The sequence below is a fragment of the Lynx rufus genome, unplaced genomic scaffold, assembly GCF_022079265.1.
Source record: "Lynx rufus isolate CCGP_SWC_20201006 ecotype Redwood Valley unplaced genomic scaffold, mLynRuf1.p SCAF_14, whole genome shotgun sequence".
NCBI lineage: Eukaryota > Metazoa > Chordata > Mammalia > Carnivora > Felidae > Lynx > Lynx rufus.
Genome location: NW_025814828.1, coordinates 27,208,419 through 27,233,815, shown reverse-complemented (window position 1 = coordinate 27,233,815; position 25,397 = coordinate 27,208,419). Strand labels below are relative to the sequence as shown.

The following is a 25,397-nucleotide window of genomic DNA, read 5'->3' as shown; positions in this document are numbered from 1 at the left end:
TCCCACATACAGGTAGTAGATATTTTCAGAGTGGTATAAATATGCTACTGAAAATAAGGCAAAATCATATTGAAGTATTACTGAATTCAGAATAAATTGCCTTTTGTCACTATTTTCTGAATCTATGCCTACTACATATACAACTATTATGCACAGATGTGTAATGTTTTTGAGATTTTAAAGGCATGGTCACAATACTGTAAAAAGTTGGCTCGGTAAAAAGATGGCAGAGTAAAAAGATGGCTGACTTGGGAAATTGTAGGCCCAAGATCTGGTCCTCATTTGGTCTCTTGCCTGGGAATCTTGGACAAACCATTCAGCACTTTGGACCTTGGTTTCCTTAATTGCTAGTGATGGTTTGTGGTTTCTTTAATGACACAACTTTTGAAAATGCCACCAACATATAGCATCTTTGATCATAGGTATATAAAATAGATAGACTTTTCTGAAAATCTTTTCAAGATTCTATAACTTATATCTACATGGCGTTGAAAATGAAGTTACCGATAACTTATTTTTATAGTGATTTACCTATTCATTTTTGTGATTTGCTGATGAGAGAGTCTGAATCAGTAAGCCCCAAAAGATCATTCCTGAAAACAGATAAATGAAAGAGCCCTGACTTGTTACTGTTTCACCTATTAACATCACCAGGCTGTGATTAACCTCAGGCCCCCATTGTCAGTCGCAAAGATTATCCACATCAGCCGTGTGGTCTCTCGGTGCCTCAGCCCCTATGCCCTTCCTTCCATTTCATTTGTATATCAGCTCAAATGGGAACATCAGGCTCCAAATAGTAAGTTGGCCCTACTTTTTCTTGGGGAAGTGGCCTTTCTGCCTAGCTATTTGCTTCTGTTCAGGTTTTTATATTACACAAAAAGAATACCTTAGGTCTTAAACTCATAGAAATTAACAATTTGTTAATAAGAATAGCTATTGAGATGTTACATAATCATGGCTTTGAGGTAGGGCAAAGTAGGGAAAACAACTTAATGACTATTTTGTCATTTTTTCCACCATATAACAGGACAAAAATAAAGAACTCTACCAATTTAAAATTGTGTGTGTGTGTGTGTGTGTGTGTGTGTGTGTGTGTATTCCTCAAAAATGCATATATCCTTCTCTTTCTATTTTCTCTAGTTTGATAAACCCTAGATAGGAGTTAATGTTTCAATGTTTCAGTTGGGTTTATTTTATTTCTTTCCTGTGCCTTGCTTTTATGTAACAAGCTAGAGATTCTGTAACATAATGAAAAATTTCCCCCCTCTATGCCTTTTGGTCTGAAAATAATGAAGTAATATAGACTATAATATCAACAGTAGAGGAACTATGTATTTACTTCTAGTTCCACAATATCTTGGGATAAAAGAAACATCAGTTTTAAAGAATATTATCTTTCTTCTAATGAAAAAAAAATAGCATGATTTTCTACTGTGGACTGCATAGTTAACTTAAAATTTTTGAATCTTAAATATAACTTCATTTTATTTAAAAGGTTTCTTTAGGGGCACCTGAGTGGCTCAGTTGTTTGGGTGTCCAAATTTGGCTCAGGTCATGATCTCACAGTTGTGTTCGTGATTTCGAGCCCCACGTCGGGCTCTGGGCTGACAGCCCAGAGCCTGGAGCCTGCTTGGATTCTGTGTGTCCCTCTCTCTGCCCCTCCCCCACTCATTCATGCATGCTTTCTCTCTCTCTCTTTCAAAAATAAACAAACATTAAAAGGCTTTTAAAATGCATTTATTTAAATTCAAGTTAGTTAACATACAGTGTAGTATTGTTTCAGGAGTAGAATTTAGTGCTTCCTCTCTTACATAGAACACCCAATGCTCATCGCAACCCATTCCGCCCATCCCCCCCCACCTCCGCTCCAGCAACCCTCAGTTTGTTCTCTATATTGAGAGTCTTTTATGGTTTGCCTCCCTCTCTGTTTTTATGTAATTGTTCCTTCCCTTCCCCTCTGTTCATCTGTTTTGTTTCTTAAATTCCACATAGGAGTAAAATCATATGATATTAAAAGTTTGTTTTCAAGTGTTGTTTTAAAATGCAAACTGTGGTATAATTCCATGTAATATCTATGAGACATTGGCACCATGGAAAAAGTACTAGGTATTACTAGGGTTTAAATGATTTACAGATTTTTTTTTTGAGAGGAATTAACATTAGCCCCAATCTGATGAAATTTCCTGTTATTCAGCAGCAAAAATAACCAACTCTACAAGAGTACAGCTTCACAAATCTTTTTAAATCAACAAAGTATGCTATGTTCCTATTTCAGAAACCATAAACTGTAGACTCACAGCTTTCCCAGGCTCTCTTTACAGTCTTAATTTAAGACCCATTCATCCAAAAGATTAAGACAATGAGATTCAAGTCCAAAGCAATAGCAAGTATGTGCATGAGAACTGTCACGCTATTGCTCCTGGGAGTTTTGCCATTTCCATAGCATGATTTATAACCATTGCACAATATGTTTTTATTTATTATTCTACTTTGCAAAGGAATTTGAGATGGTTTGGTGGGCCTGATTTAAATAAACACACATCCCAGTCTTATTTTTGTGCTCGTAACAAGCAGTTTTCCATATGTAATTGGTGCTTGTTGTCTACCTTTGAATTTTGGTTGCTATTGTATATCTGCTAGCTAGTGCACTTGTAGGCATGCTGTGCTCTTCTGCAAGTCACATGAAAACATGCATTGATTTTGATGTAGCTGGTTTCACTACTTCACTTAGTGTGTGCGCCGAACCTGCAGTTCATAATGTGTTTACTGACCCAGAACTTTAAAAGCTGAGTTTAGCCCAGCACAGTCACCTCAAACCAATACAGGGTGGTGGTTACATCTCCAGTCATTATGGAGATAGAGTTCAAGACTTCGGTGTTTGGATGTCAAGCTCTTTGGTGTTTTAGTTATAGGATGTGTTTAAATTTCTCTCAAACAGCAACTCACATGATCCACTGAAACTCAAGTATAACCAAAGCATATAAGGTTCCAGAACATTCAGTTGAATATTGACTGTTAACAACGTGTGATACCAACAAACAATTAATTTTAAAAATTATTCGAAGATTGAATGCCTGGAAACATCATGTTACTTTTATGTATGAGAAACAAACTATTACGTATACAGACCAAAGGAATTGTATGTTAGGTTGGATTCCTTGGAAAGCAGTCTCTGAGAACAAAAGTTGCGTACACGAGGTTTACTGGAAGGTATTCTTGGTAGATCTGCCAGCAAGAAAGTGAAAGGGGCAGTATTGGGCAGAGGGGATCTGAAAGCCATCTGAAAGGAAGCCTTGGAACTGGGGTCATTCTTTCAGGGTTGTCTTCAATTGCAGTAGGTGGGCTGGAACTTGGTAGCCATGTGCTAAGAGCCAGCCTCAAGGAGGGATGCAGCTGTAATCCCTTAGCCGTCATTACTAATAGTGTCTGGGGTCCATCTCCTCCAGGAGAGAACCTCAGGGGAGCATTATAGTATCCACTCCAGGTAGGTTTTGGCACATTCTGATTACCCCACAAAAGTTATAAAGAAGATACAAAGGAGCAATGATGAGGAGAAAAATGAATTGGTCATTTTCCACCGGACCTTAATATATCAGAACTAGCGTTATTTATAAGATGGTCTTTATTTTGGTATTCAAAATCTCTTTTAACCCTCCTTAACCCAGACGGGAAAGAAAAATGTTCATACTCTGCCTGGTTCGTGGATTTCACTTTTTAACATTGTGGCAAAAAACACATAACACAAAATGTACTCACTTACCCATTTTAAACAATACAGTACAGTGGCGTTAACTATATGCACTTTGTTATGCAAAAGATCTCTAGCAATTGTTCATCTTGTAAAAACAAACTCGATAGTAAGTGACAGGACTCTCTTCTTCTAAGTCTGAATAATATTGGAGTGTATGAGTACATGTCGTTGTTTTCTCCAGTCGTCCGTCGGTGGGCATTTAGGTTGTTTCTAACTCTTGGCTGTTGTGTATGATGCGGTAATGAACTTAAGATTATCCAAATATTTCTCTCTTTGGGATCCTGTTTTTTCCATTCTTTCAGATATGTGTCTTCACAAGTGGGTCATGTGGTATTTCTGTTTTGAATTTTTTGAGGAACCTCCCTACTGTTTTCCACAGCAGCCGCACCAGTTTGCATTCACACCAACAGCAAGAGAAGTTGGAGTGTCTCCACATCCCTACCAACACTTATTTTCTCTCTCACTCTTGTGCTCTCTTGCTCTCTCTCTCTCTCTCTCTCTCTGATAGCGGCCATCCGAACAGGTGTGAGGCGATACTTCATTGTGGTTTTGATTTCCGTTTCCCTGTTAATGAGTGATGTTGAGCAGCGTTTCCTGTGCTTGTTGGCGAATCATAGGTCTTCTTTTGTGGTAAAGAATCAACAGAGAAAATTACTGAAAAGACACTTTTACACTGCTGAAAGTTCTCTACCAATATTAAGTATTATAAATTCCGTACAGAAGAATCTACATTTTATGACTACTTAATACTGCTTCATTTACATTGCAGCTAATGGTTTCTGTTTTTGTTCTGCCTGATGAAACTCTAGATTGAAATTTTGATGAATCGGGGTTACTGGGTGGCTCAGTTAGTTAAGCATCTGACTCCTGATATGAACTTGGTCTTGAGCTCATGGTCGTGAGATCAAGCCGTGTATTGGGCTTTGCACTGGCAGCATGGAGCCTGCTTGAGATTCTCTCTTCTCTTTTCTTCTCTTCTCTTCCCTTCCTTTCCCTTCCCTTCCCTCCTCTCCTCTCCTCTCCTTTCCTCTTCTCTTCTCTCTCTGTCTCTCTCTCTCTCTCCCCCTGCCTTTCTCCCACTCACTCTCTCCCTGTTTCCCTCTCAAATTAAATAAAAAAATGAATAAAGCATTTAAAAAAAAAGCCTCTGGGGTGCCTGGGTGGCTCAGTCATTTAAGCATTAACCTTTGGTTCAGGTCATCATCTCGTGGTTCATGAGTTCAAGCCCCGCACTGGGCTCACTGCTGTCAGCGCAGAGCCTGCTTTGGATCTTCTGCCCCCTCTCTGTCTCTGCTTCTTCCCAGCTTGTGCTCCCTCTCTCTCTCGAAAATAAATACACGTTGAGCATCTTTTCATGTGTCTGTTGACCATCTGGATGTCTTCTTTGGAAAAGTGTCTATTCATGTCTTCTGCCCATCTCTTCGCTGGATTATTTGTTTTTCGGGTGTGGAGTTTGCGCTTTCAACAATAGCCAAATTAGGGAAAGCGTCTAAATGTCCATCAACTGATGAATGGATAAAGAAGACAAGGTTTATGTATACAATGGAATACTACTTGGCAACGAGAAAGAATGAAATCGTGCCATTTGCAACAACATGGATCAGACTGGAAGGTCTAATGCTGATTGAAATAAGTCAGTCAGAAAGGGACAGATATCCTATGTTTTCACTTATATGTGGATCTTGAAAAAATTAACAGAAGACCAGGGGGTAGGGGAGGGGAAAAGTAGTTGCAAACAGAGAGGGAGGGCGGCAAACCACAAGAGACTCTTAAATACAGAGAACAAACTGAGGGTGTATGGAGGGGTGGGGGAGAGGGGGAAATGGGTGATGGGCATTGAGGAGGGCACCTGTTGGGATGAGCACTGGGTGTTGTATGGAAACCAATTTGACAATAAATTATATTTTAAAAAATGAAACACAAAAAATCATTAATAAATTATTAACTCTGATGAATCAATCTGCCTCTTCCCACCTCCCTCCATCTTTTTGTCTCTGTCTTTCTCTAATATATATGTTAAGGGAACATCCATCCATTAGTGTTCTCCGTAAGGAACTGCTTAGTACATTGTACCCTCTTTCTAATCTTGATAACAACAGCAGCAAATGTTGCTCGGGACTCTACTCTGTGTCACACATGACACTGGCTTTGGTGACCTCATCTTGTGAGTGAGGCTTATGAAGGTCTGGCACATGCATAACAACTTTAAAAACTCATTACTAGTTATTGTGCTATTTAGAGCAAAAATGTAACTTACCCCCCCCCCAAATAAGACACTCCTTTAGATTGAGTTGTGTAGGGTGCTGTTGACCTGCTTTTGCTCATGCTTGGCTATAAAATCCTATCTGTAATATTTAGGTAGGAGCAATTCTGTTAAAACAAACAACAGATTGGATTCTTTAGTTCAGGAATTTTTTCAAGTGCAACAATTTGGGGTAAAAAAGCAGTATGTTTCCTGCAATGAGAGCTCTGTAGTACTCCATATACGATGTTCCCTAGCTGGTTATACCCAAATGCAGAGCTGGGTTTTGTTCTGATATCAGTTTTGGAATTGATGATCAACCTTTATGAATAGCATCTTCTTTATTATGATCTGATCTGGCTTTCCTTCCCTTGTCTTCTGCACTGTGCTACCTGTCTTGTGACTGTCTTCATTACATTGTTTACTTTGTTCATTGGCAAAGGTAAATGTGCACTAACAGTGAATTTTTACTAAAGGCATTGCCTTTCGAGTATCTTAAGAGCAAAATGCTGGCTGCCTCATTTACAGACATCGTCGAATTACTGTGTGTATCTCCAATTCTCTGTCTTTGACACGTTAACCTGAAGACCATTTCTTAGTTGTGTTCTCTTCACTGCATCAGCACTTGTTTGATTTTTGTAGCAATGGGCAGAGCATTTGAAGTCCTGTTTTGGATACACATCTTTAATAGGCAGAGTGGATGCTGTATCAGTTATCTCCTGCCGTATAACAAGCTACCCCCGAAGTTAGTGGTTTAAAGCAAAAATCCTGTATTTCACTCATGAATCCTTGGATCTCCTTTGGGCCTGGATTATCTTGATGCTTTTTTTACTGGTCTCACCTGGGCTCATTTATAGATTCATGCTCAGCTGGTAGTTGATGGTCTCACTCATGTACCTGGCACTTGTTAGTTATTGGATGAAGCAATGGGTACGACAGGGTCACTTGCCTTTCATTATTTAGTGAGCCAGCATAGTTCACGTAGTGGTGAAAGGGTAACCAAGCCTAGCCCAATGTCCAAGCATTTCTCAAGCCTTGGCTTGTATCATGTTTATGAATATTTTGTTGGCCAGGGGCACCTGGGTGGCTCAGTCAGTTAAGTGTCCGACTCCTGGTTTCGGCTCAGGTCATGATCTCACAGTTAGTGAGTTCGAGCCCTGTGTCCGATGCTGCGCTGGCAACACAGAGCCTGCTTGGGATTCTCCCTCTCTGCCCTTCCCCAGTGCGTGCTCTCTCTCTCTCTCTCTCTCTCTCTCTCTCTGTCTCTCTCTCTGTCTCTCTCTCTCAGAATAAATAAATAAACTTAAAAAAAATGAATATTTTGTTGGCCAGAACAATTCGGCCAATCCGTATTCAAGTAGTAAAGAAATATACTATAGCTCCTGTTGAGAGGATCTAGAATATCTCATTACAAGGCGCTAGGTATAAGAAAGAAAATAATTTGTGGACGTTTATTCTCTACCAGAGATACTTTTATTTGTACCATCAAAATCTTTCCTGTGTAATATTATTCGGTATTCCTTGTCAGCTATAGCTTCGGATGTTCACTGTTTCTTCAGCGTCTGCCCTATTTCATGTGGATGAAAGAAGTCCTTAACAATTGCACTTAACTATACTTCTGAGGTATAAGAGGATTCAAACTTGGATAGGCATAGAGGATGTCCAGTACAAATACTAAACAAGTATATGAACCCCCCCCCCACACACACACACAGTAGGGAGGGAGAATAGAGACTGAGGGAGAGAAGAATTTTAAAAGCTTTTTATCAGTTTTTTCAAACAGAGGCACATTCCTCCCCTCAGGGGACGTTCAATAATGTCTGGAAACACGATTGATTATCACAACTGGGGAGGTGCTCTGGCCAAGGATATTGATAAACACCCCACAGTGCATGGGACGACAACATACACCAAAGAATTATCCACACCAAAATGTCACTAGCGCTGAGGTTGTGAAACCTGGCTTTTTACGGCATGCATATCGGAAGAATTCATATAATGTGACTTAGAATATGCAAGCTGAGAAAAAAAGAAAAGGCAAGGTGCTTTCTGTCTTCAAATTACTGAAAGAAGAGTACATATTTGGGTGAAGTCAGACTGGAGGCATTCCTCGAGAGTTGTATGTAACTTGTGGGAGGAAGCCAGATGCGCTTCGTTGCTCTAATCCATGTTTTTATGGCTAGTTCAAGGTGATTTCTCTCTCGCTGGAATGGATATTCGATGTATTTTGTAGGTACTATATGCTGTAAACCATAGCTCTTGGCGTCACAAGGATTCGAGTAATTAATCATTTTTGCATATTGGATGGAACATGTAGAAAAAGTATGTGATGATAACATCATTTTTAGAAATATGTGTAGTGGTTAGTCATTTGTCTTGGGATTGTCACTTGTTAATGTGAGATCTTAGGCAAGTATTACCTTTCTGTAAAATGAGAATAATGCCTATCCTGGATATTGTTCACCAAAAATTAAATAAAACAGGGCTTATAAATAACCTTGCCTGGCATGTAAGAAACCCTGAGTAAATGGTAGTAATCAGAGTGTGGGTGGTAATCTCTCTTCCTTACAGTAGCAGCAAATATTTCTTATTTGGATTATATTCTTTGTAGCAGGAAAGAATCAGCCAAAAAGTGATAAAGTAGCATCACTGAGCTTTAAAAGTCTGTGGCTCCCACACCGAACATTCTTTTTCCCTAAATTCAGAAATACAGGTGGTTAACATGAATCCTTGAGTTCTGATTCTCTAGCACAAACCCTTATTGTGTGAAAATGTAAATAATTGATGCTAGTTGAGTCACATATTTGATTTCCTCTTTATATTTTTATTTTTAACATTTATTTATGCATTTATGCATTTATTATTTTTGAGAGAGAAAAAGAGAGCACACGCACAGGGAGGGGCAAAGAGAGAAGGAGAGACAGAGAATCCCAAGCAGGCTCCGCGCTGTCGACCCAGAACCTGATCCAGGGCTCAAACTCACGAACTGTAGATCACGACCTGAGCCAAGATCAAGAGTCAGACATTCAAGTGACTGAGCCCCCCAGGCGCCCCTAATTTCCTCTTTATTTTTTTTAATTTTATTAAAAAAAAATTTTTTTTAACATTTATTCATTTTAGAGACAGAGAGAGACAGAGCATGAATGGGGGAAGGTCAGAGAGAGAGGGAGACACAGAATCCGAAACAGGCTCCAGGCTCTGAGCTGTCAGCACAGAGCCCGACGCGGGGCTCGAACTCACGGACCGCGGGATCATGACCTGAGCCGAAGTCGGTCGCCCAACCGACTGAGCCACCCTGGCGCCCCCCTAATTTCCTCTTTAGAATGATAAGAAAGAATATAGACAAAAGTAAATGTTTATGGATTCGTAACATTTGTTTCTAATTTTCCACGTGTACCTACAGGTAACAAATATTTAGAGGGGAAAAGTAAGTTTTTTTTCTCACCCACTGCATAATAGCTATTCTTTTTGAGTCCCTACGTGATCTGTAACTTTGTTAAAATGTACTCTCTAACTCTTACATATTTCATTAAGCCACCTGCCAGACTTTCAAATATTCAAAAAGAAAAGTATTCCCCAGTGTTGTTTACATGGAGCCCATTATTTTATCTCTTGGTGATACGGACATAGCTAAACAATCGTTCCTATAACTGACAGTATTAAACACTAATGCATTTTGACCACATGTACAGAATGGTACTTTTAGATATTTTTTGCTGGCGTGCACCCAATAGTTTGTCATTTAGTCGGTTGACTGACTTTTCACATATAAAAGTAAAGAAAACAAAAACATTACCCACATTCATACAACAAAGCAAGGAAGAGAATATGTGCTTCTTGCTTTCTTATCAACCAGAGAGAGACCTGTGAATTACAGAAAAACCACGTGTGAATACTTCAAAGGAAGTATGCCAAACACATTGTGTATGTGTTTTTTAAAAGATTTAGTAGCTCCTTTAAAGCTCTAAGTAAAGCTGTCTGACTAATCATGTACCCTTGAAACCAATTAAATTTTTAGACTAGAGAAATGTTCTTCAAACACTTCTGAAAAAAAATGAGAGTTCCCTCCTGAAGCCAACACCTTTTAATTAACAAAATACTCAGAGAAAAGCTGTGGTTTGCAATACACCTACTGTTATTCATGCTACTATCCCAGTGTGCCAAACTCAATTCCTTTCCGTTCTTTTGAGCTTGACTTTCTGTCCGCTTAACTATGGAAAGAAAACACAGTTTTTAGTAGAGATTTTTAATTTTCTAGTGAATGCATGAGAAAAACATTATGCTGTAGTCATCAGTAGTCAGACTGGACGAGCTCTGTGTGTTGTGTGTACATCTATCTATACAGATATGTATACACACGTATATGATGTGTGTATCTATTCGGCTTAATTATACACATTGTAATTAATACATGTGGTTCTAGCATTGACTGGCAGAGTGGGAAAGACAACAGAATCTGTTGCTGGAAAGACAGTTAATAGTGTGACATCATTGTAATTATTTTTCTGTTGTGACACTATCCTGGAAAAGATACTTCCCCCAATCAATGTACTTGAGAAGAATAACCTTGGTCTTCATTGTGGTTTGGGAGGCTGGGATCTCAAGCAGCCATTCCCAGGCCAACTCCTTGTGACCCTGGACGGTGACTCAAGCCAAGGGGTGGACATCCAGGCAAGCATATCAGACGGTGGGGCATTAAATGGGGCACGTGCTGGCTAGAGGGGAAGCCATTTGCCATGCTTCTTAGGAAGACCCTGGAAACTCATCCCACAAGTTTGGCTCTAAGATTCTGTATAGTCATTTATGTGTCCTAACTCCTTACCTGATCGGGATTATGAGTTGAGAGAACTCTCAACAAATTCTCTTTCTATCTTTTAAATTCTGGAGTTACTGGAAAACTCTGGGAAGACTTAATATCCCTGCCTGACCCTTAGAGTCAAGATTCTGTTGCTCAGTCTGGGAAAAACCACTTGGAACCGCCCCGTTGCAGATCTGACCAGCCCATACTTCACCTAACGAAGTGATTTGCTTATGTTTCAAGTAGCATGACAGGGGAAAAGAAGAAACTTCATTTTTTTTTCTTTTTAGATAAAAGTAACGACACCTAAAAATGTAGTATGAATCAATATGATATGCATCATAAAATAAGATGTTCTCAGGACCTCAAAATTTCTCCTTTGAAACATCTTGCTTAATAAAATACGTGTGTGTGTGTGTGTGTGTGTGTGTGTGTGTGTGTGCTCACGTGGATCTAGAGGCAAGTCTTTTTTAGGAAAAGTGAACTATTTCAAATAGTGTTCTAGATAGAATTGGCCCTAATAAAATGTGAACTAGATGGAAATTAGCCTTAGTTTAGAATCCAGCTCTCAGTTACTATCAATTACTACCCTCTAGCGACTAAGCAAGCAAACAAACAAAAACCTAATAAAGATGAAAGATTTTGTTCTTCTTACTGATGATGAGATTTAAGTAGTGAAATGTTGAAGACTTGAAAATGTTTAAGACCCCAAAGAATAGTGTAATTCTGTGCCTCATGGAGACGTTTTGGCTATTGGCTTATCCCGGTTCTCCATAAATCACAGAAATCTAGACTTGTGATTGGAAAAGGAAATGGAATATTCATCTCGGGAAGGGAGAGGAGAGTTTTCAGAGAAAGGCACAAAAGTGTGGAATGGCCAGTGCTTATTGGAGAATACTGAATAGAGACTGGGGTGGAGGAAGGGAAGAATGGAGGAAGAAGAGGCTGTTGTGTGAATTCTAGTTCAAAGAGCCCAGAGTCCAGAATGGCATGCTAATTTAGAAAATCAGGAGCCAGTAAACATTGTTTGAGCAGCAAAATGAAAAGGAGAAGAAAACACATACCCACAGTGCACCTCCTGTCAGAAGAATGCTAAGAGATGACTTACATATATCAATTCATAAAATACTTAGAACAATTTCATGAGATTAGTGCTCTCTTTCCCATTATGTAGGTGAATACTCTGAGGCTCACAAAAGTTCACTTTATCAAGCATGATATAATCCCTTGCCTCAAAATGCCTGTAATCACATCCAAGTTTGTATATCTAGGAAATGTTAATGCCAGCTGTCTGTGAGAGAAGTACTATTATAATTGCCATTTTACAGAGCAGTAAATTGACATTCAGAAAGCTTAAGTAACCTGCCTAGGGTTAGCAGCTAAGAAATGGCAGAGTGAGGATTTAAATCCAACAGTCTGGCCCTAGACAGTTTGTTTTACACTTTGCTTCTTGATCCTGTGTTCTTTCCTGCCTTTTATCCGCCCCCACCTTGATAGAAAACTGGGGAACAAAAAAATTGATTGGTTCTATTTTCTCTCTTTGATATTTGACCTCCCATTGTCTACCCCAAGCAGTGGCTCTAATTTTCTTGTTCTGGGAATAGTTAAGAGTGAGAGCCTAGGAACATTCTGTGTTCTAGTCTTCGAGAAACCATCCTTCAAGGTTGTTGTTGTCTTTTAGAGCTCCCCGCAGGTAGAAGGCCCCTAAGTTTACTGAAAAGCTTAATGTGCATGGATTTGTGTCTTTAGATTCATTCGTTTATTCAGAGGACATCATTTGAGTACCTACTGTATTCCAGGACCTGTCAAAGTACAGGAGCTAGAGGCATGAACATGGGGGACCCAATTTCCCCTCCCTTTCCCGCTCTGATAGAGTTTTCAGATGTTGAGTGCTGGGGGAGAGCAGAGCAGCAAGGAAGGGCCCAACTGGTCCATAAATGAGATCATCTGCCCATGGCTGGCACACACATGGCTATGTTGCTGACCTTTCAACCTTCCTCTAAATCTGCTTCAGCTGACTTTGTACTTGGTGTTACTTCTTTTTTTACCCCTCATTAGAGAACTTTGTGATATTATCATCCCAATGTCATTTGTCTGTACTTTTTCATCATCTTGAATCATTCTCTGTTGTTCAAGTCTCTGGCCCCAGCCTTTCTTTTCAGTAGACTTTTTTTTTTTCAAGACAGTTGAGAAATCTGATAATTGTCTGTATTCTCATCTTTCACTGTATGGAGATTTCAGAGGACATGACCATTTCCACTTCCTTGAGCACTTCTTTGTTGGCCAAAAGTAAATCTAGAAACAAATGTCCTTCCTGCTCTTTTGAGGGTTAGATTTTCAATAAGTCAAGTTAAAAAAAAACATTGTCTGACACTTCCCAGAACCTTGAAACCATCCCAGAGTACTGTATGTTACCTCAGTATCTGTTGTGTATCTATTTTCAGAACAAATTGTCCATCTTTTCTAGTCAGCCAGGCATTCAGCAGTTAGCTCCCACAGTAATGTTTTAATTTAGCTTTTTTTTTTTCATCCTCACCCATGCATCCTCTTCAGGGATTCACCTCATCTCTTGGAATCCCGTTCAAGATTTTTAGATCGTCTTGGACCCCATGCTTCCTACTAGAGTGTTGGATCACAAGATGCTATTTCTGCTGCAGATTATATGTCACTCTTTCTAGAAAGAGCCTGAGAGTAGCAAGATAGATTCAAGAAACAATTTCTTTTTCTCCTCAGTATAATTGTTTTTCAGTCATTATGTCTTGACATTAGTTTTGATTCTGACACCCTACATTTTTTTTCTTTCTTTCTGCCTGGTTCAAGATTATTTCTTCCATCTGTAGGAAATTCTTGTTGTCCCTGAAAAGCTGGAGACACAGGAGACGTCCCTCCAGTCTCCCTCATCATCTTCTCTAACAAAAAGACAACCTTCGAAGTACATGAAAATTGATTTATGGCTACCTTAGAATGGAATGCCCACATGGCCCACTTGTCCCTTCTTGTCCATGATTCTCAGGTCTCATGTTGAGGTGTTGTCATTTGCAGCTTTCTCTCAAAGCGTCCCTTTAAACTATGTCATCCGCTATTTCTCTGCTGCCGGTCTCCTGGATGTAGTGGGCTTCAGAGGCTACCGACTTTAAACTCGATGAGGCCTTCTGTACCCCTCATCAGTTAGCTTCCATCCCCCCGCTGTGCGGCTGTTTGTGGGTGTTTAATATCAGTTCACACCAGCAAGCTCAGCCCCCTTTAGTAAATACAGAGCCACATACAAACCTTTGAGGTTTTCCCAAATATTTCACATATTTCTACCCCTTACCTCCAACTTCTCACTGTATTTGTTCATCTCTATGTCTCTTTTTTATCAAGTGTTGATGAAAATAGTAATACCTAACATTATTACCTGCCAGTGTCAGAAACTGTGCTGATATTGTTGTTATTTTCTGGCACTGTTTTATATACTTTTCATATATTAGCCATTGAGTCCGCCTTTGGATTTTAACCATTATCATGTGCCATCTTATACAATAGTGCTCCACACTACTCCACTCCAAGTAGAAAAATTACTGAAAAGACACTTTTACACTGCTGAAAGTTCTCTACCAATGTCAAGTATTATAAATTCAGTACAGAAGAATCTACATTTTACGGCTACTTAATACTGCTTCATTTACATTGCAGCTAATGGTTTCTGTTTCTGTTCTGCCTGATGAAACTCTAGTGTGAGGTGATACTTCACTGTGGTTTTGATTTCCATTTCCCTGATAATGAGTGATGTTGAGCAGCTTTTCCTGTGCTTGTTGGCCAATCATAGGTCTTCTTTTGAGAAATGTCTATCTATTCAAGTCCTTGGCAGATTTTTAATCGGGCTGCCTATTTTTTTGTGAATTCCCTTTTAATCACTCAACTGAGAGCCTTCATTCTTAAAATATAGATTGTTTGGAAACTTCCATCTAATTTAGTAGATTTTGATTTTGGAGAAGTGTTTTAACTTTCCCAAATTTTGGTTTCACCTTGTGTAAATTGGTGGTAATGAGGATCTCCCTGCCCAGACCACAGTGTTGTGGTAAAGAATCACAGAGAAAAAAATTCTATTAGGTCTGGTTTACCAAAAATAATGTAGCTTGGGTTTTCTCCACTGCCAGTCATGTTATGACCAGTCTGAAAGAACAGGGAAAAAAAATACGACAAGCTGTTCCCAAATTAATTGGCTTTGATTTCGCTAGATTTTCACCACCTCCAAAGTAATTTACTTCCCGTTCAAGGAAATAAGATCTTATCCAAACTTTACTTTTGCTTTTGTTTTTCTTTGAATGAGAAAAAATAAGTAAAAGTTATTCACTTGGTAAGATGTGAATACTTTTTTTTTTTAATTTTTTTTTAACGTTTATTTATTTTTGAGACAGAGAGAGACAGAGCATGAATGGGGAGGGTCACAGAGAGAGGGAGACACAGAATCTGAAACAGGCTCCAGGCTCTGAGCTGTCAGCACAGAGCCCGACGCGGGGCTCGAACCCATGGACCGTGAGATCAAGCCCTGAGCTGAAGTCGGATGCTTAACCGACCGAGCCACCCAGGCGCCCCGTGAATACTCTTTTTTTAACTAATTCCACAGTCTATAGAATTGTTATTTGAGGACTATTGAAATTAAATGAACTGTCCAGCCATGAGAATAAGCAAAATCATTTTGAACGATTGTTCAATGTACGTTAATGAAAAGTTTGAGTCTCTGAATTATCCTATCACGTAATCCTGTGAAAAGTATTCACATTGCTGGGAAAAAAATATGTTATGTCATAAATAATACTTCGGCTCAAATTGTTGTGCTTTAATTAAGCTTGTTCTATTGTTATTGAAATTGGCTTCTTTGCTTGTGTTTCTAATTTCTCTTTTCTTTCCTTTTTTTTTCTTTTTGAAAAAAAAAAATTAGCTCCTAGTCAGACTGTTACTCTGGTGACACAACCCGTGGTTGCCAAGGAAACTGCCATCTCCAAACTAGAAATGCCATCTTCCTTGCTGTTGGAGGTACCTGCTCTAGCAGATTTCAACCGAGCTTGGACAGAACTTACCGACTGGCTGTCTCTGCTTGATCGAGTTATAAAATCACAGAGGGTGATGGTGGGTGATCTTGAAGACATCAACGAAATGATCATCAAGCAGAAGGTATGGGGAAAAAACGAAAGCCTGGTTGAATTTGTGATTTCAAGGGAAAAATTTCCACCTGTCAGTTCACTCTCCCAGACCCTTTTCCCACCAGGTTTCAGGCAGCTTTTCTCTGTCAGCCACACACTGTCTCTACTCTGTTCAGCCTGAGGATGATCCAGAAAAAAAGTTAATGCCATTTTCTAAAACAGCCATAAATTAGAACGGAATGATACAAGGAAAAAACCATAAACTTGACACGTATAATTGGCTTAATGAAATTCACTTAACAACGAGTATTTCAAAAAATCTGTTTAATAAGTAGTTCAACTGAGCTCTTTACATTGAAACTGTTTGTTTTGGAAGCTTTCAGCCATAATATATTACAGAATCAAATATAATAAACTGGCAATTGGTTGTTCACTCTTTTGAGTTGTCTGGGCCAATTTTCCTCCTTTAATGATAAGTCTAAATGAAAGTTACAATTTTTGTAGAAAAGAAGAGTACCAAACATAATATATTTTTCAATACTTTAGATGTTAATCCTGGAATTTATACAATGCCATAGTCAAATAAATATGTTCTTAATACAAAGATTGCATTTCTGAGCCTCTGGGAATCCATTCTGCAAAATCATGACATCAGTTAGAAACATAGGAATCCGTTGATATAAATCTGGTTGACTTAGCTAGAACAAATACACTATGTATCTTTTATATTTTTGAATGAAGAAGAAAAATCATTTTGAAGTGTTTATTTGCTGTAGTTATTTCACTGGTAAGTGATTTCCAAATCTTTTCTACAGAAGTAATAAATTTCTTTGAAGATATTTAGTTAGTACACAGCCACTTTTTGAAAAAAGGAGTAAGGCAGACATTTTTTTTTTTAAAGTGAACTTTAGCAATTCAGTAGGAATAAAAAAAACTGGCTAGTAAACAATTTGCATCCAAAGTACCTTGATTTTAGACTCAGGACACCTGAATTAAGTGTTATTTCTTTGTTACTTGCAAATAACATGATTGTGATCAAATAATTCTCTGGGTCTTAGGACACAGACCCAGGAAATAAGATCTTATCCAAACTTTACTTTTGCTTTTGTTTTTCTTTGAATGAGAAAAAATCAGTAAAAGTTATTCACTTGGTAAGATGTGGATACTTTTTTTTAACTAATTCCACAGTCTCTTTCCTTTTCTGGGCACAGGACACACAGATTCACATTCGTATTCAGCACACAGTGATGGATATGTGTGTGTATAAAGATACGTAACTAGTATATAAATATGTATAATTTGTTTTACTACTCCTTTAAATTTTTTTTTAATGTTTATTTATTATTGAGAGACAGAGAGAGACAGAGCACGAGAGGGGGAGGGGCAGAGAGAAAGGGAGACACAGAATCTGAAGCAGGCTCCAGGCTCTGAGCTGTCAGCGCAGAGCCTGACACGGGGCTCGAACTCACCAACTGTGAGATCATGACCTGAGCCGAAGTCGGACGCTTCACCGACTGAGCCACCCAGCGCCCCGATGTTTTACTACTCCTTTATAACAAGTATTAGTAGATACATTCTTCAGCATGAGCCTTTGAGATGTTATGCTCCTAGTAAGTAGCAAAAATTCAAATCCAAGTCTGTTTGGTTCCTAAGCCTAAACATTTTAACTGCATACACTGCTTGCCAGTACCCATGTAAGTGTGGCTACGGGTTAGTGGCATATATGTTTTTATATACATAGTCTATGCCAGACACAGTGCTATGCATTTCCAATTTCAGGGTGCTGATAGATACAGAAATAAGAGAGATGTTCTTTCACAGTATCATGTTGAGTTCTACCAATACTTCCAAGAGGTATTACTAACCAGAGGAAACAACATGTTATAATGTTTAAGACAAGGCCCTTGGAGTTAGATTGTCTGGTTTCAAAGCTTGACCCTTCTACTATGGTTGTGTGACCTTTGGTATGTTATCCAACCTCCCTGAACCTGAGTTTATCTGTACAACGTGGATAATGATACTATGTCTGCATTGTAAGTTGTCATGAGGATTGAATTAGGTAGTGCATGGAAAATGCTTCCTATCCTGCCTTCCTACTAAAAGTCCTCAACTAATGTTAGTAATTAATATTAGCATATAAATCTGCCTGCTCACAGAATTTGTATTATGCAAACTGTCTGTCAAATAATAATACTACATGAAAATAAGAGCTCATTTCCACATCTACAGGCCATTCTGCCATTGATGTTATGGCCTGTAAAAGCCACTAGGTGTTAGATTGGAAGAGGAAGTCCCCACTCCCTTGTGAAGAGTTTGTGATCCTCGCCTTTAGGATCTCTTTAGAATCGACCTGCTCAGTAGTCTTCACAAAACTAAGTTTGTCTTTTTCAGAAATGACCACTAATTTGATGCCTCTTCAGAATGATAATCTTTAAATATAGATCCAAAATTAATTCAGAGGAAAAGCTCAAATGCCGTGCCTAGAGTCACAGAAAGCCAGGAATTTTTAAATACACACACACACACACACACACACACACACACACACACACACACACGATAGAGATATCATGTATATCATGTTTATATAGATAGATATAAATATTATATATATTATTCTCTTCCCTTGCTCAATAGTAGAGTGCTTTTCCTGCTTCTTCCCCTCGTATTAAAAAAATAATGCAAAATAATTGATAAAAAATAATTTCTATAATAAAAAATAATTTATAGCTTTAAATCACTAACTGGCCAGTAAAATGACCCTAAGTAAACATTAAACAAGTGTGAGTGTGTGTATGTGCATGTGGGTGTACATGAACAAGAAAAAGATAGGTTTGGGGAGGTATTTATTGTAATATCAAGGAACATTTTTCTCTTTGTAAAACTGTAAATAAAACAATCCTTAATTTAATACTTGAGGTGTGAGAAATGAGGTAATATTCCAAAAGGACTTTATAAACTACAAAACACTATCAGTGCTAATTTGTTCATATATACATGTAACACATTTTTATTGAGCTACTACTAAGTGCCTGGGAAATACAGAGTTGGGCAAGATAGGAATGCACAGATTAAAGTAGGTGAAGGAAAGAGAGCAAAAATAGCACTATGGTAGAAATAAATTTCTGGATAATACCTAGCACGTATCTAACACTAGTCATATGCTAGTCACTTTTAAGTACTTCACGTGTATTACCTAATGCTCACAACAACGCTGTGAGATTGATAATAAAGCACATTGAGGTTAAATAACCTGCCCAAAGCCAAGTAGTAAAGAGATAGCAGTAGAATTTGGACTCAAGCAGTCTGGTTCCAGTGCCCCCACCCTTAACCACCATAGTTTTCTGCCCCCTTGGGCATGGCTGGGAGATGCTCTAGGGACTTACTTCAGGAAGAGGACATCTGACTAAGCCAGGGAAGAGAAAAGAGCTTCTCTTGTCAGGAAAAGCTTCTTGAAGAGCATAACATTCAAGGCAAGTATTAAAGAACAAGCTGGCATTAATCAGGTAAATAAAAAGGGAAAGGTAATCCTGGCAGAAGAAACAAGCCACACTTTTCACTGAGGCGGAAAACAGAGTAGTGTGTTATATAAATTACGATTCCAAATGGCTGAAATTAAGGGGGTGGGGAAGAAATTGACGTGGTTGCATAGAGAGGGATGGGTCTAAAAAATAGGGATCTTTCCTTGCTAGAACAAGGGGTTTTGATTATAGCCTGCAGGCAGTGGCAACGCTGAAAGGATTTTAAATAAAGAAGTAAAATCATCAAGTGTAGTTTAGTTGAATATCAATAGGGTTCTCTGGATGTAAGCAACAGAAAACATCCTCTGATTGAATCAAGCAGAAAGTCAATGTGCTGGAACTGGCATGGAGTCAGTGGAAAAAGGCTTAGGAAAAGACAAGATACTGAGCATGCCTGGGCATCCGGTCTGTAGGAACTGCTCGAGTGTCTTTGTGACTCTTTTTTCTGCATACTGCATAACTCTTCAGAATGCAAAATCCTGGAGAAGGGAATCCAGTTGACCTTGACTGGGTCACAAACCCAACTCTTAGCTAGAGGAGAGCAGGGAACTTTGCTTTAAAACCAACTCCTTCGAAAACCCCTCACAGTGAGGGAGAAGTTGTTCCCCTTCAAAGAAGTTGGGGTCTTTTGCAAACAGGAAAGGAAAAAGATACAGAGCAGCCAATGAGCAATAAATGTCCCCTGAATATGTAGAACAGGATGAAGGATGCAGCAAATAAAGGGGACTTGGAGGTGATGATCATAATCGAAGCAATATGTTTATCTGTTTGAACTTTCCTCTGTGGAGACCTGAAATAAAGACTCTTTATACCTCAGAACCTTAAATTTAAGTTTGACCCTTGCACCAACAGTAGCTGGCTCTCAATAAGTGTTGATTGCTTGATGAATAATGTGAATGAAATGTGATATAATAGCTTCATTTTTAACTGAGATTGGAATTTGGGATTTTAATTGCAGCAAATTAGGTGAGAGGTTGTAACAACATTTTATGAACCTAGGAGAACTTAGTTTTGAACTTAGGAAGTTCAGGTCAAACCTTAGACATACAGTGATTGAAATATTGTTCCCAGAAAGGTAATAAGGACCAGAAATTTGGGCAAGTTAGCTTTTCATAGTTCTAGACCTTGAATTCAAAATTATATACTTGAGATGAAGCTTCTGTTCTCCTTTACCATTAAGTTAATTTCTCAGTTTAGAAAAAATGTGCTGTCACTATTTTGAAATAACAGTAATTTTTACTAAGTGAATTATATTAAGCAAAAAATGGAAGTTACAATGACAACTATAAATTTTTAAAAAGATTATAAAATGTAGCCATTTAAAAAATTAAGCAACTTGGGGCACCTGGGTGGCTCAGTCTGTTGAGGGTCCGACTCTTAGTTTTGGCTCAGCTCATGATCTCATGGTTCCTGGGATCAAGCCCCTCATTGGGCTCTGTGCTGACAGTGCAGAGCCTGCTTGGGATTCTTTCTCTCCTTCTCTCTCTGCCTCTCCCCCACTTGCACGCTCTCTCTCTGTCTCTTAAAGTAAATAAACATTTTTAAAAATTTTAGCAACTTGACTGCTTAACTTTAGAGTCAAAAATATACCATTAGATTGTAAAAGGATACAGATGTGAAATATACAAATTAAACCTTTAAAAGTAAAACATACATGAAGCTCCAAGTTGATTTCCTCACATTCTGAATTAATAGCAGAGGGTGATTTGTAATTTATAGTGTCAAAGAAATCTGAGTTTTTAAAATGCTCTTTTCCTAATTGATCACATGTTTACATGCAATTGAAACAAAATTGTTTTGACGATTATTCATTGTTTCCTTTTCCTGACAATCTATCGAATTAGGGGGAAATATGTCTAGAGGTTTTTTTACTGAAAGTGATAATTAAATGTAACAATTTGGGAAAGAAAGGAGGGAAAGACAAAGGAAGACGGGAAGGGAGGATAGAGGGAAGGAAGGATGGAATATTAGGGAAAAAGAGAGGGAAGGAGGAAAGGAGAACTGGAAGAAAGGATGGAGGGTGGGAGGGAGAAGGAGGATGGGGAGATAAGAGAAGAGGCTGGCAAATTGAGGAGAGCTTTGTGGCAGTGGGGAACTGTGTTGCTATCAACACATAGGATTTAGGCAGCTATATGATACCAGTATTTTTTATACTTCTGGTATCTGATTGCCTGTGCTAAATAAATTATAGTCTTTTTTCAAGTCACTCTGGCCAGGTGTTCAGGATAATTCGCCACTAAATCTAAACCACAGACACTTGTATTGAATAAAGAATTGAATCGGCAAAGGAGTTTTATCCTCTAATAAGACCTCTCCAGGATGGGGTTGAGACAAATTGGCCAATCTGGACAAGATGATAATAGCATTGTTCAAGATTCATTTTTAACTACACATTACACCTCTACCTGGGAGATTTCATTATCCAAAAATTGAATAAGCAGTTTTAGTAGGCACAGTGTTATTTAAATGGGAAATAATTACTTGGATGTGTTTAATTTTTTTATTGTTAAGATCAAAGTCTTTAATAAAAGTTCCATGATTATTTTTTTGAACTCTGGCTATATCTACACAAAGAGCAATTGAATGGCTCCAGAATCATTCTGATTATAACTTTTGTTGAAAAAATTCAGCCACAATCTTAAGACAAAAGAACTCGTCTAGCAGGGACCTGGGGTTGTTGAAACAGTGTTGGGGGGAAAAGGCTTTGATTGTTTAAACTAAAAAGAAAACAAAACAGAATGTTTCTTTATATTATTCTGTTGTCATGAGCATAGTAGAAAAGTGAGTGTTATAAATAGTTTCCCTTATTCAACAAATGAGGAAAGTTACAGACAATATAGTTAATTGATCTAAGGTTATTTAGTGAATATCATTGTCCTAATGTAAATCCGGATCTCTTGGGCATAATATTTCTTCCTTCTTTGTCTTTTTCTATAACCTCCACCACCACCTTTCTTAAGCATCTCTTCATTTCTCCACCAAATTAAAAAAAAAAAAAAAACAACTATGCACAGTTTATTTCCATGGGTATCCAACAGATATCACAAGTTAGATGACAGTCATCTCAGGGCAAGGCGATTGATTATTCGGGCTTTTTTCTTTTGACAAACAACCATCCAGCCCTCATCTTATCCTTGCATTTTTGTACAACCTTGTATAAGAAACACCATACCAGAGGGGGCCATCCTTCCATATATAGAAAGTGTGTGTTGCCTTCTACAAAGAATAATGTTGTAATATATTTGGCTGACGATATTTGCAAATTTTGTACTGCAATTATCTTCTGACAAATGTACATGTCTCCTCTAGAAAGCTCATAACTATGTGAATCACTGCTCCACATGCATACAATTTTCTTTCCTTACCTAATGAGAGCCAAATTCACTATTATCTTCACTGAAGGATGTAAAGATAAATCAATGTCAACAATATGATTTAGATTATACTCTCTGGTCATGATAAAATAAACACTCCTTAAAGACAAAGATCATAGAGTTGCAAACACACCCCAAAAAATTCCATTCTCGAAGTGTCATAATGACCTTTTTATGGAATGTGATATCATACACTTTTTGGCTTAAAGATAAACATAAGTTTTACCAAACTACATATTTTAAAGTCTGTGAATAGAAATGCATATCTTAATACATTTCAATTCAGTTCACTGTAAAATTTTCTGTCAAAACCTTATCAACTAAAAGTGAACCATGATATTTACATGAATTCTGATAAAAGCCAGTATACTGTGTTTTCAATAAAATACCAGTGGGATTCTGATAAGGAAGTTTATGTTTGTCATTGTTTTTAAATATTGAATTCTATCTCAGAGTTTCCTTGCTTGAGTCTAAATAGGGGTTCCTTTATATGAAATGGCCTTTATTATTTTTATAAAAATACCTAAAATATTTGATCCTCTCTGTTTTATAAGAAAGCAATATAAGTAATTCAATGTATTTTAATCTTTTTTGAAAGCTATATAATGTTATTATACTCTGAATATTATTACCTGCTCTGGGGGCTTTTCATTTCACCATAATTTTGTAGTTATAATTTTGAAGCCTATAATTGTAGTTACAGTGTGTAATAATATAAGTTCCTCTTACTGTTGCCCTTAATGGTAGTGTAATGGTAGGTAACATTAATGTTAGGTGTATGGTTCTTTGTTCATTTATTCCTCAGTTCAACAAATTGTCTTTGAAAAGCCATGTTGCAAAGCATGCTAAAGACAGGGGACTATTAGGGAAAGATGTTGGAAAGAGATAGTGGGATAAGAGCTTGGACTTCAATTTGATTTTCTGTGTGTGTTAGCAAATAATTGAGAATATGATAATACAATGCTCACACATAATTAGTAGTTAAGTGCTTTTGTACATTTAAGCACACTTTTCTGTATATGATTACTTACATTAAAATGATAAATATATGTATATAATTAACCCCATATGAAGTAGCCATTTTTAGTAGTTTGTAATGAAAATAAATGTTACTAATATTTTTTTTTCCTCCCTCCAATGGCCACTTTGAGACCTGAGTTACAATGTCATACAGATTCATTAGAACTATAGTGTCTACCTTTAAAAGGCTTTTGGTATAAGTTTTCATTCATCTGTTATGTATTGAACACTTACTGGTGAAAGGCATCAGTGTTATGTGCTCTTGGAGATTAAAAATAAAAAGAATAGGCAAAGAGAGGAAGGTGGCGGCAGAATAGGAGGGCCCTAGGCCCACCTCGTCCCTTGAATACCACTAGATAAGTATTGAATCATCCTAAATACCCCAGAAATCAACCTGAAGACTGAAAGAACAAACTCCGCAGCTAAAAGGACAGAAGAGGCCAGGTTGAAGAAGGCAGGAAGTGAAGAGATGTGGGTTACAGGATAAACAGATTGCAATCTCTGCGGAGAGGAGGGAGCTGTGGTCATAGAGAAGGAAAAGAGAGAAAGAAGCACACAGAAGAACACACAAGGAAAACATTTCCCCATAGAGACAATGGTTTGGAAAGCAAGAGGAGCTGAATTCTGTGAGTTCTTTCAACCAGTGGGACTTAAAGCCTAGAGTTTTAAAGGTCACAAGGCTTACCTGGGATAGAGCCTGGGGAACACTGTACTGCTCCTGGATAGAAGTCAGGCAAACAACCCGGATGCATATAGTGTGGAAACGGTGATCCAAAAAGTACCTAGAGCACACAATAGGGAGATCATTTACTCTTCTTGAAGCATGTCCCTAAGAGGCAGCATTAATGGAGACACCTCTCCTGGAACAAAGTAGCTGTGCAGTGCCATTTTCTTACTCAGTCCCTCAGCATAAACACAGAGCCACCTGCTGAAAGCAGTGCAACAACAACACTGGCTGCCAAACTTGCTTACGCTAAGTCTCAATGCCTGTTCTCTGGTGGAACTGCCCTACTCAGCCACACTAGCCTCAGTCCCAGTGTGGTGGGCCCTTCCCACAGAAAACCAGCACAAACCCCCTCCCGCACTCTGTCTCCAGATCAGAGAAATTGGCATAATCTCCGTTCTGGTGGAGGTGGTGACAGGTCTCATTTCACAAGCAGACCAGAGCACACACAGTTAAAACTCACCACATTCAAACAAGAGACCAAGTACTACCCACAGGAGGCAATTAGAGCCTCTGCACACAGCTGGCCCCTCTGCAGGCCAGAAACAACACAATAACAGAATGCGTGTAGCATACACCAGACACAATGCCTGAAGTGCCAGGCCCTGGGTCCTACAGGACCCCTTCTTCATAAGGCTCTTACTTTCAGGAGCAGGAAACATAACTGGCTTTTCTAACACAGATAAGGCAGACTTAGACAAAATACCAAGACACAGGAATTTATCCCAAATAAAAAAAAAAAAAAAAAAAAAGATAAGGCCACAGCCAGAGATCTAAGTGAAACAGATAAAAGTAACATGCCTGATGGAGAATTTAAAGCATCAATCATAAGGATACTCAC

General features: G+C 38.3%; 1 protein-coding gene across 4 annotated transcripts in view; it reads left to right on the top strand.

Moving 5' to 3' along the window:
- Window positions 1–25,397, top strand: part of DMD (dystrophin) — a 1,630,689-nt gene that overhangs the window by 978,372 nt on the left and 626,920 nt on the right. For 2 of the 4 annotated variants that reach the window (XM_047076051.1, XM_047076052.1), the window contains exon 46: window positions 15,716–15,948. In XM_047076051.1, coding sequence (XP_046932007.1) covers window positions 15,716–15,948 — 233 coding nt within the window. Of the gene's footprint in view, window positions 1–15,715; window positions 15,949–25,397 lie in introns of those variants that run through there. The other 2 variants (XM_047076054.1, XM_047076053.1) reach the window with 1 other exon arrangement.